Source organism: Myotis daubentonii, chromosome 3, assembly GCF_963259705.1.
Source record: "Myotis daubentonii chromosome 3, mMyoDau2.1, whole genome shotgun sequence".
NCBI classification, from domain to species: Eukaryota; Metazoa; Chordata; class Mammalia; order Chiroptera; family Vespertilionidae; genus Myotis; species Myotis daubentonii.
The window spans coordinates 59,917,222-59,929,290 of NC_081842.1; the positions used below are offsets into that span (position 1 = coordinate 59,917,222).

The 12,069-nt window shown below is 43.9% G+C and overlaps 1 protein-coding gene across 2 annotated transcripts in view; it reads left to right on the top strand.

Moving 5' to 3' along the window:
• HCLS1 (hematopoietic cell-specific Lyn substrate 1) overlaps positions 1-11,733 on the top strand; it is a 33,988-nt gene extending 22,255 nt beyond the window's left edge. For both annotated transcript variants that reach the window (XM_059687713.1, XM_059687714.1), the window contains exons 7-14: positions 3,144-3,254; positions 4,160-4,215; positions 4,881-4,950; positions 7,625-7,836; positions 8,562-8,666; positions 9,422-9,710; positions 9,850-9,912; positions 10,114-11,733. In XM_059687713.1, coding sequence (XP_059543696.1) covers positions 3,144-3,254; positions 4,160-4,215; positions 4,881-4,950; positions 7,625-7,836; positions 8,562-8,666; positions 9,422-9,710; positions 9,850-9,912; positions 10,114-10,250 — 1,043 coding nt within the window. In that variant the 3' untranslated portion in view covers positions 10,251-11,733. The remainder of the gene's footprint in view (positions 1-3,143; positions 3,255-4,159; positions 4,216-4,880; positions 4,951-7,624; positions 7,837-8,561; positions 8,667-9,421; positions 9,711-9,849; positions 9,913-10,113) is intronic.
• The last annotated feature ends 336 nt before the right edge of the window (positions 11,734-12,069 follow it).

Consider the following 12,069-nt stretch of genomic DNA (forward strand, 5'->3'; position numbering starts at 1 on the left):
TTATTTTATATTATTTGCAGTTCTTGGGGGGTGCCAATTTTTCTATGGTTATTTTATTTTCCTCATGGTTGTTTATTTTGTTGAGGGTTGTGATTTTTGTTTGTGAATTTATTTCAATGGGGGAGAGATATTTGTTTTATGAGAATTTCATGGGCTGTGGTTTGATTAAGTTTCCCATACAGAGAAATCTTGCCTTTATGTCTGGCTTAATTTTAGAAGTCTTAATAGTAAAGGACCATTTAAAATATATTTTTCACTATAAATTCAATTTAAATAGATGTAGATCTATTTAGTCTTTCATTTTTTTTAAATTTTTTTTAGTCAGTTATGATATACTTAGAAGCCCGATGCACGAAATTTGTGCATATATAGGCTCTGCTTCATACCAAGGGGCTCGGCCCTCACAGCCCTGACCTCATAACCCCGCCCGGCTTCATCTGGAAGGTTGTCCTGACAGTCGTTCTGCTGTCCAGTCTAATTAGCATATTAGCTCTTTATTATATAGGATGTTGTTTTCAAGGAAGTTTTACATTTATCTATGTTGTCAAATTTATTTACATAAATTTATTTATACTCTTTCTAACCTCTGCAATATCTGTAGTGATGTGCTCACTTTCATTTCATATTATTAATCTGCTTTTTTCTTTTTAATTGATTATTCTTGCCATAAGTTTATCAGTTTCTTTTCTTTTCAAAGAACTAACTTTTCAAAAAGTATTTTTATTAAATTTATTGGCGTGACATTAGTTAATAAGATTGTGTAGGTTCCAAGTGTACATTTCTATGATTCATGATCTGTATCTTACATTGTGTGCCCATCACCCAAAGGCAAATCATCTTCTGTCACCATGTATTTGACCCCCTTTACTACTCCCACCCCCTTTCCCTCTGTTGTCTGTGTATATGAGTTTTTGCTTGTTTGCAAAGAACTAACGTTTGACTTTTCTCATTTTCTTTATTGTTCACTTGTCTTTAAAATTGCATTGATTTCTGCTTTTATCTTTTTTTTCTTCAATTTAGAGTGAGTTTAGTTTGTTCTTTTTCTAGCTTCTAAAGGAATTGCTCAGGTAATTGAGTTTTAACCCTTTATTTCCTGTATATGCACTTGAAACTATATATTTCTCTCTAAATACTGCTTTTGCTGCATTTCACAATGTCATGTGTGTTTAAATTTTCATTCATTTCCTTTATGATTTCTTATTTGACCCAAGAGTCAAAGAAGACTCTTCATGTTCCAAGTATTGGGGGGAATTTTCTAGATAAATTTATTATTAATTAATTCTGTTGTGATCAGAGAATATGGCATCTACTATTTCAATCTTTTGAATGTATTAAAAACTTATGGCTCAGCATATGATCTAGGTGAATGTACCAATGTACATTAAAAAATGTATATTGCAGTTTGGGTCTATAGTGTTCTGTAATTGTCAACTGGGTCTTGTTGATAATGTAATTTAGACCTATGATTTTAGATTCTTTTGTCTAAATTTCTGTCAATTCATGAGAGAAAGGTGTTAACATTTTCAACTATGATATGAATTTGTCTCTTTTTCTTTCTGCTTCTGTCAGTTTTTGCTTCATGAATTTTGTTTCTGTTAATAAGATTATGCCAGCATTCATATTACTGATGAATGATGAATTGTTTTCTTATTATTGTACTAGAGGCCCAGTGCACGGATTCGTGCACCAGTGGGGTCCCTCGGCCTGGCCTGCAGGGATCAGGCCGAAACTGGCTCTCTGACATCCGCCAAGGGGTCCTATATTGTGAGAGGGTGCAGGCCAGGCTGAGGGACCCCACCAGTGCACGATTGGGGCCAAGGAGGGACCGTGGGATTGGTCCAGGGTGTGTCTGGCCCATCTCGCCCAGTCCCCATCAGCTGGACCCCAGCAGCAAGCTAACCAATGGGTCAGAGTATCTGCTCCCTGGTGGTCAGTATGCATAATAGCGACTAGTCAGTCGAACGAACAGTCGGACACTTAGCATATTAGGCTTTTATTATATAGGACTAGAGGCCCAGTGCATGGATTCGTGCACCGGTGGAGTCCCTCATCCTGGCCTGTGCCCTCTCTCAATCCCGGAACCATCAGGGGATGTCTTATAGCCAGTTTCAGCCAGATCCCCACAGACCTGATCCAGACAGGAGGGAGCCCAATCCTGTGTGTTGAGAGTCTGTTCCCTGGTGGCCAGTGCACGCCACTCAGTCATTTGGTCATTCGGTTGCTTACGCTTTTATATATATATGTAGTCTCTCTTATCTCTTATAATGCATTTTGTCTTGAGGTCGACTTTGTCTCATATTCGTGACATCTTTCTGATGCTTACACTTTCTGTGGTATATATTTTCTTAGATAAGTATTTAAATTAATTTCTCAGCTTAGAATTCACATATAAGTAGTGTACAATTAGATATTTGTGTTCCATACACTTAGGTGTGAGACTGTAGTTTACAAGTCTCTTAGGTAAATTTCCTCCCTATAGTTTGTTGCTGAACAAACTACAAGCCCCCTCACCATTTCCCTGGACAAGTGAATAGAGTTTTTCTAAAACTCTTTTATAGCAGGGGGCAGAGACTCATTTTCTGCTCTTCAGCCCTCTATTTATAGAACTCAGACCCTCAGATCCTAGATTCTAAACCTAAGCAATAAGTTTGGGACTTAAAACACCCTTGAGTTTTCTGTGCCATCAGCTCATAAGTGCCCTCAATCTACTGCTTTGATTTATCTATTTGTTTTTGTAACCAGGATTTTTTGTTTTTTAGCTTCACTATTAACAACAACAAAAATTGTTATATTTTAGCTGACATTTCTAATTTTTTTATGGGAATAGGAAAAGGCAGACATTTCATGTAGATATGCCTTCCCCCCCGCCCCCCAAAGCTTCTCCTTATACTCTTTGTACTTTTCCCTTCCTTGAAGAGGGGAGAAAATTGAAATGATCATCTCATCTTGGCAGGGAAGTAAGAGAGAGAAGATAAAAACAGTGAACAAAAGATGGTTTAGAACACCGTTTCTCTTTAATTCACCTATATTTAAGCCTTGCTCTCTTCCCAGACCCCAGTCACCCATTCTTCTTGAATTTTCTCTTCAATGGCTCTTTCCTGTGGGCTGAGAGTGGGCTCTTATGACTGCTCCTTCCATCGCAGATTACTCTCATGGCTTTGGTGGCCGTTATGGAGTAGAAAAGGATAAACGGGACAAGGCAGCTCTGGGATATGACTACAAAGGAGAAACAGAGAAACACGAATCCCAGAGAGGTAAGTCGGAACTGGAGAGGAGGGAGGTCACAGAGTACCATAGAGCCTTAGCCATTCCTTTCTGTTCTTATTTATTTTTAAATGTTTTTATTGATTTTAGAGAGAGAGGAAGGGGGAGAGGGAGAGAAATAGAAACATCTATGAGGTAGAAACATTGACATTGATCAGCTGCCTCCTGCACACACCTACTGTACTGGAGATCAAACCTGGAACCTGGGCATGTGCCCTGACTGAGAATTGAACTGGTGACCTCTTGGTGCATGAGTTGATGCTCAACCACTGAGCCACACCTGCTGGACCATCTTTCCTTTCTGGAAGCTGACACAGAGGACCCAGAATATAGAGGGGCAGATGTGCAGTGGAGGTGGTGGGTGAAAAATAATGTGTATGTGTGTGAGGGTCAGTGGAGGTAAACCAAAAGTGGTGGAGAGCGAAACTGTAAGATTAGGGGCAGGACAGAAAAGGGAGGCTTAGGAGAAGGGACCACTGAGAAAAGGATGAAGACAGACAGGATGGTGATGATAGGAGTGTGATTTGCCAATGATTCCTACTGGCCCCTCTGCCTCACAGAGGATAGAGAGGTCTCCTTCCTCTCTGAGATGCACAGGGGATGGCTGGAGGGCTGTCCTTATTTTCTTCTGTTTCTTCCTTATCATCTCCCCCTTTTATATCACTTTCTTCTTTTTATGTTTTCCAATTCTCAGCTTTCTCTTCTCCATTCTCTCCTAAGTTTCTTCTTCCAATCCTTTTGCCTCTCTTCCCATCTTTGCCTTTCTCTATCCTCTGATTCTCATACTTCCTCATCCTCCTCTCTGTCTTCTGGTCTTTCTTTCCCCCGCTCCCTCTTCGCACCCATGTCCAGCATTTTAACTTCTGTATGACTCTTAGACCTTTCTGTCCTGCAGATTATGCCAAGGGCTTTGGTGGTCAGTATGGAATCCAGAAGGACCGAGTGGATAAGGTAAAGTACCAGAGTACCAATGTCTTGAGAATAGTTTTCCAAACTGCCCTGGATGTGCATGGAAAAAAGAAGCAAAGCTGGAAAAAGGGCAGAAAAAGCTAGGTGTACTGGGCTGTCCTTCTGGTGTCCTGTACTCCCCATGGACTGCCCTCAGCACCTAATGAGCATGTCTTCTGAAGCCTGAACTTTAACTGAGGAGAAGGAAGGGAGCCAGAGAGAGACAAAGAGACAGATAAAGATGACGTTTAAAATTTCATTGATTGCTTGGCATTCTTTATCCCAATCTGCAGTCTTTTCCCACTCCATGTCACTGATCTCCCCTGCACCAGTTCCTCTTCATGCATTACCCAGGGCCTTGCTGCATTCCATGCAACTGGATTTGGAGATGTGAGATTTTAGGTACACTGCACATTAAAAAAAGGAGCTGAGCCCACCAGTTTAGAACTTCTTTTCCCTTCTCTCTGCCACAAAACAACAGTATTAGAATACCCTGTCCAACTGTTGAGGATCAAATGGTTAACATACCTCCTACAGTGGCCCCAATCCCTAATATTGCTTTCTGAGTAACTACCACTTCCTTACCACCACCACCACCCTTATACCCTCCTTCCCCCCCCGCCCGCCTGCCCCCCCCCCCCACACACACCCCTACTGTTCTTCTGCAGAGTGCTGTTGGCTTCAATGAAATGGAGGCTCCAACCACAGCTTATAAGAAAACGACACCCATAGAGGCTGGTGAGTGTAAACAATTCCCTTTCTCTATGCTCCTCTACTGCTTCTCCTTTCTCATTCTTTCTTCTCCCCAGTCTACCTCCTCCATGCCTTCAACTACCTAGATTAGCTGAAGGACACTTGGCCCCTATCCTCATATTCCCAGGTTCTTTATCCTAGAAAAAATTAGCTTAAGAGGATAAAGAGACAGATGTCTATTTTTCCTTAAAGTGCTACACTTCCACCCCCTCCCCTGACCCAAGAGAGCCCTAATTCTTTTTGTTTGTTTGTTTGTTTTTTTAAATTAAATCTTTATTGTTCAGATTATTACATTTGTTCCTCTTTTTCCCCCCATAGCTCCCCTCCACCCGGTTCCCACCCCACCCTCTGCCCTTACTCCCACCACCCACTGTTCTCATCCATAGGTGTACAATTTTTGTCCAGTCTCTTCCCATACCCCCCATACCTCTTTCCCCCCAAGAATAATCAGTCCACTCCCTTTCTATGCCCCTGATTCTATTATATTCACCCGTTTATTCTGTTCATCAGATTATTTATTCACTTGATTTTTAGATTCACTTGTTGATAGATGTGTATTTGTTGTTCATAATTTATATCTTTACCTTTTTCTTCTTCTTCCTCTTCTTAAAGGATACCTTTCAGCATTTCATATAATATTGGTTTGGTGATAATGAACTCCTTTAGCTTTTTCTTATCTGTGAAGCTCTTTATCTGACCTTCAATTCTGAATGATAGCTTTGCTGGGTAAAGTAATCTTGGTTGTAAGTTCTTGCTATTCATCACTTTGAATATTTCTTGCCACTCCCTTCTGGCCTGCATAGTTTCTGTTGAGAAATCAGCTGACAGTCGTATGGGTATTCCCTTGTAGGTAATTGAGTTTCTTTCTCTTGCTGCTTTTAAGATTCTCTCTTTGTCTGTTGCTCTTGGCATTTTAATTATGATGTGTCTTGGTGTGGTCCTCTTTGGATTCCTTTTGTTTGGGGTTCTCTGCACTTCCTGGACTTGGAAGTCTATTTCTTTCACCAGGTAGGGGAAGTTTTCTGTCATTATTTCTTCAAATAGGTTTTCAATATCTTGCTCTCTCTCTTCTTCTGGCACACCCATAATTCGGATGTTGGTATGCTTGAAGTTGTCCCAGAGGCTCCTTACACTATCTTCATATTTTTTATTCTTTTTTCTTTTTGATTTTCCGGTTGGGTGATTTTTGCTTCTTGGTATTTCAAATCTTTGACTTGATTCTTGCGATCCTCTAGTCTCCAGTTGGAACTCTGAATAATATCCTTTACTTCAGTCAGTGTATGCTTAATTTCTAATTGGTCCTTTTTCATAACCTCGAGGGTCTCACTAGATTTCTTGAGGGTCTCACTAAATTTATCGGCGGTTTCTAGAAAATTCTTGAAAAACCTTAAAAGTATGGTTTTGAACTCTATATCCAGTCGTTTGCTTTCCTCCATTTCTGTCATTTGTGACTTGTTTCTTTGTCTCTGCATTTTTTATGCTTCCCTGTGTTGATAGAGTGGCTTTCTGTGCTAGGTGTCCTATAGGGCTCAGTGGCTCAGCCTCCCCAATTACCCGAGGTGGACACTCTTGGTGCACCCCTTTGTGGGCTTTGTGCACAGTCTTGTTGTAGTTAAGCCTTGATTGTTGTAGGTATCACTGGTAGGAATTGACCTCCAGGCCAATTGGCTGTGAGAATCAGCTGTGTCTGCAGTGGGAGAACTTCTGAGATGGAGACACTCTTCTGGGGCAAGACTTGCTTCAGTGGGGCTTTGGTGCTCACTGAGTCTGCCCCCTGAATATGTCCCTTATGGATCTGAGGAGTTGTAATCTGGATGGTTCCACTCTGACCACTGGGTACACTGGCTCTTGGGTCTCTAAGGAGGTGCTAATTTAGCCTCTGCCTGAGGCTACCCCAGCAGGAGCTATGGAGAGATTCCTCTTCTTTGTTTGGTGTTTGGAGGTGCCCAGATGAGGCCCAGCTGTGAAGCAATGCAAGCTGCTGTGGTGCCTTGGGCCTTCTTTTGGAAGTTCTGGGTCTCTCTGATTCAGCTGCAGTTTGTTAGGTAATTTTCAGATTGCAAAGGGCCAGGCCTTTCATATGCAAAATCCTTTGTGCACAGCTTGGGTGGGGCGGGGTCTCAGGGGATCAACAGGGCGGAGCAAGCAGCTATGGCTGCTCCCAGCCCTACCCTAAGAGGCCCCGCATCTCAGTGTCCTGGTAATCACTGCAAGCACCTCTGAGAGAAAGCTGCCCTCGAGTTCTGCCCTCTGCCAAACAGCCCAGTTTCTCCCCGTATGAGTCTGGGTCCCCAGAGACTCCGGAGCTGGAGTTCAGAGCAGTCGGGAACTTGAGACTCCCTCCTGATTGAAAAAGACAACCGTGTCCTCAGCCGCCAGCCCTTTCCACGTGTGCCGAGTCCTCAGCTGCCAGCCCTTTCGGCATGTGCCTCCATACCTCTGCACTTTACTTCCGCACCTCCTCTGAGTCTCAGTGCTTTTCTCTTTCCTTTTAATTGTAGAATTTCCACTCAGCCAGCCTTCCTGTGGTTCTGGATGATGTCCATTTTGTCTTTTAGTTGTATTTTTGAAGTGGTTGTGTGAGGCAGCAATTTCCGGTGTTTATCTATGCCACCATCTTGGTTTCTCCTCAAGCCCTAATTCTTGCCTATGTATATAGTTTCTAGTGGTGCCCGTGGACTGAAGGCAAAATTTGAGTCCATGGCTGAGGAGAAGAAGAAGAGGGAAGAAGAAGAAAAAGCACAGCAGTTGGCCAAGAAGCAACAGGAGAGAAAGGCCCTGGTAAAGATAAGCCACGAGGCTCAGCCGCCAGCAACCACTGTGGAAGAGCCAGTGGTGCCGGCCCCATTGCCTAAGAAAATCTCCTCACAGGTGAGTGTTTGGTGCTCTGGGATCCATATCCAGGACCCCTGCCCAAACAGGAGCTTAAAGGTTCCAAATCTTTGGTAGAAAATAAGACACAGGCTTCCCCTGTGTTAAGCAAATTCTATATAAGTGCTGTCCCTGCCTTCAGGAAAATTTCATTCTGTTATTGGACCTCATATATATAAGAATGTTAGAAAAATGGGCAAGATTTGCACAGTATAATAGAAGCCTGGCGGGCATAGCTCAGTTGAGCATTGATCTATGAGCTGGGAGGTCATAGCTTTGATTCCCGGTCTGGGCACATGCCTGGGTTGCGGAAAGACAGGTCACCAGCTGTATAGCCCAGTGGTCAGCAAACTGCGGCTCGTGAGCCACATGCAGCTCTTTGGCCCCTTGAGTGTGGCTCTTCCACAAAATACTGACTTCTGTGCATGGGCCATGAAGTTTCAATCGCACTGTATGTGCATCCCCGCACGTGGTATTTTGTGGAAGAGCCACACTCAAGGGGCCAAAGAGCCGCATGTGGCTCGCGAGCCACAGTTTGCTGACCACTGGTATAGCCAATCATTGCTGCAGGAACTGAGAGGAAAGAGCTGTCACTACAGATCGGAGCCCATCTTGACGGATGAGTTGGATTTGGATTGGCAGAGGTAGGAGGGGGTGTTGCAAGTCAGTATAGAGAGAAAATGGAGGCTTGCTTGCTTACTGGAGAGATGCTTCATTCTCCATAGGTCTGGCCTCCACCAGGGAGTTGCTCTTCACCAGAGCCTGAGCCTGTGAGAACCAGCAGGGGACATCCATTGCCTTCCTTGCCCTCAAGGCAAGAACCCCCAGAGGTAAGCAGAGCCCCAATGATTCTCTGTCCCTTCCCCATCTCCTCATGTCCTAGGAAGATGGGCCATAGAGTATGACCAACCATCCTGGTTTGTCTGAGACTGTCCTGATCTCAATACTGATAGTACTGCCCAGCCAGTGTGGCTCTGTGGTTGAGTGTCGATCTATGAACCAGGAGGTCATCATTTGATTCTCAGTCAGGGCACATGCCTGGTTTGCAGGCTCTATCTCCAGTAGGGGGCATGCAGGAGCCAGCCAATCTATGTTTCTCTCCCATTATTGATGTTTCTATCTCTCACTCCCTCTTCTTCCTCTCTGAAATCAATATATAGATATTAAAAGAGTCACTTCTTTTAAGAGGGGAAAAAAATTTATAATCCTACATTCTGGGACACAACCCAGTTCTGGGAACACTAAGAGAGCTGGTCACCCTAGCTGTGGTATTCCCAATAATATGCTTTTGCTTCAACGTTTTCTTGGTCTTCCAAGGAATCTGCTTCCAACTTCCCTCTCTTCAAACTTTTACATTCCCCTCCTATCACCTGTTTTGAGTGGGTGGGTAGATGTGGAGGTTGAGGAATGAAGAATGGATGAATGACTGTGTATCCTATGAGAGGCTGTTAAATGGAAGCAAGGGTAGAGGGTAGAAGTGGTAGGATGGTGATGGGTGTGGCCTTAGCAGTCCTCCAATGGAAGGTTTTGGAGCGGCAGCTCCTGGTGAATTCAAATTACCCTGCTCCACACTGTCTCTTCTCAGGATGATGAGGAGGAGGCCCCAGCTTTGCCCCCCAGGACTCTGGAAGGCCTCCAGGTGGAGAAAGAGCCAGTGTATGAAGCAGAGCCTATGTATGAAGCAGAGCCTATATATGAAGCAGAGCCTGAGCCTGAGCCTGAGCCTGAGCTGGAGCCAGAGCCAGAGCCAGAGCCTGAGAATGACTATGAGGATGTTGCACATATGGACAGAAATGAGCAAGATGATGAACTAGAAGGGGACTATGAGGATGTGCTGGAACCTGAAGATGCCTCATTTCCCTCCTCCGTGGCTGGTGAGTGGTAGAAGGGAGAATCAGCTCCTGAATTTGGTCAGGTCTTAGGGAGGGTAAAAGGAAGCATTGCCCCATTACCCAGAAGAACCTGTTTGTTTTGCATGTTGGTGAGACCATGTTTATGTTTCTGATAATGCAGGATCATCAGGCTGTCCAGCTGGGGCTGGGATCTCAGCGAGAGCCCTGTATGATTACCAAGGAGGTAAGTTGGGAGTGACCTGAGGGGTCTGGTGTCTGAAGGTCCTTGAAACAAGAGAGAGGGATGAATTCTGAGGGTCACAGAAGTGTCCAGACTTGACATCAAGAAGACCAGGGCTATTTCTCTTCCTAAGGTTTAGAGTGGGTATAGGGATAAAGAGATACCTGTCTAACCATCCTAATATCCTGTCAATTTCCTCTCCAGAGGGAAGTGATGAGATTTCCTTTGACCCAGATGACATCATCACTGACATTGAGATGGTGGATGAGGGCTGGTGGCGGGGACGTTGCCACGGTCACTTTGGACTCTTCCCTGCAAATTATGTCAATCTTCTCCAGTAAATGGCCCAGATTGTATTCTGCACTGTGATTTCCCATGATCAAAGTGGCTCTGCCTCTACTTCCTCCCATCTGCTGCAAGTGTCTAATAGGATGTCATGAGTTGCCTGAGGTTCTAGATAGATTTCTCTCTCCTCCTCCATTAGGGTTTGGGGCAGAGATAACATGAAGATGAAGCTCTACTTCATTGTCCTCTCTATCCTGTGTGAGCTCATAGACATTTACTTTGTTGTCCCACCTCCTTCCCCATGAGTATTCCTTCTGTTAACGTAAAAAAAACAATTGAAACCTGTAAAGAATTTTTGTGAGTTTATTTGAGCCAAACTGTCGACATATACCGGGAAGCAGAACCTCAACGAATTGAGATAGTGCTCCCGAGAATGGCGGGGTTACACCCGTATTTATACATTCCAATCAAAGGAGGAACATAGGTGGGTTACATGAAATTCATTGGTGATAGATTAAGGAGGTGGGATTAATCAAAGCAGGGAAACCTCTGGGGTAGGATAAAAAGTAAAATGATGGACACATACTTAGGTGGGTGCAGGAACAATTAACATGATGATGAAGGGATTTGTGGTATCTGTCCTGGGGCCCAGCACATTTGGTTGTGCCCCAGGGGCTCCAGATACAGGGAAGTCACAAGTTACCCAGACATTTCAAGGGTATGTTATCATAGATGCAAAAAGACAGATAGGCTCAGTTAAGGTAAAGGTTGACCTTGTCAGTGAAGATACTGGCCTAGGATGTAACTGCCCACCATAACTGCTTTTAGTTAAAGTTTAATTTCAGACCATCCTTTGTGGTTACTTTAGGTCTCAGGGTTTGTAAGACTGCCATGCAGGCCTCTCCTGAGCTTGTCAGGTCAGCATGTGGCCCCTTTCGTCCACACTTCTAACACCTCAAGCTCAGCCTTCTGCTTTTGTGAGCTCTGAGCTTCCTGGTTTGCTTACCTAGGAAGGTATGTTTAGACTGCCTGGTTTACCTGGTTGTGCTGTTTGCTTACTTTCCTTCCCTGCAGAGATACCTTTTCTCTGCTCAGTCTTAAAATTGGAAATAAAGTGGGACTATGTTTCACCTCTAGGCTGAAGTACATACTACTTTTTATGCATCTCTCAATGGCCTTGACTCTCATGGCTCCAATTCTCCTTCCCTCTTTCAGGCATATCCAGAAGATTCCCTCCTACCACTGACCATCCTCCTGTGCCCTGATGTCTAGCCTTTTCCTTAGGCTATACTTAAACCCAGTCCTAAAAGATCAGCCTGGGGAATGGTGGTAAGGTGGGGAACAGGAGGCCAGGTAGAACTTCTACTGGCTTCAGCAGTTGTGAGAGGCCAGCCACCTTCTGCCTGGGAGTAATGACTACACTATTCTAGGAGATGAAGATTCTTGAAGAAGCAGCACAAATTAGAGACTAGGAAGGAGGAAAAGGGATATTTGGCAACAACAAAAAAAAGACAAAAGCTAAAGGAACACAGACTTCAATGAAGTGATAGAAGATTTAGTCAGAGACAGTGTCCTCTACTCAAGAAAGTTCCAATTTCTTTGTAGCTGGATGACTGAAATTGATGGCCAAGTAAGTGGGTAGATGGGAAAAAACTCATGAAGCTTCTGTGTGGTTCATGGATGAATATGATATGAAAAACAGTGAAGACATTTAGACAGCCAGTGATGGGCAACAAGCAAATCACTAGCAAAGTATGAGGGTGAGGAGAATGAGGACAGGGCATGGTGGGTTTATCCTAGCCCAGGCCATTGTGCTCCTGAAGGCCAGAGATAGGAGATGTGAGGCAAAAATCAGAACAAAATCTAAATCAAAGC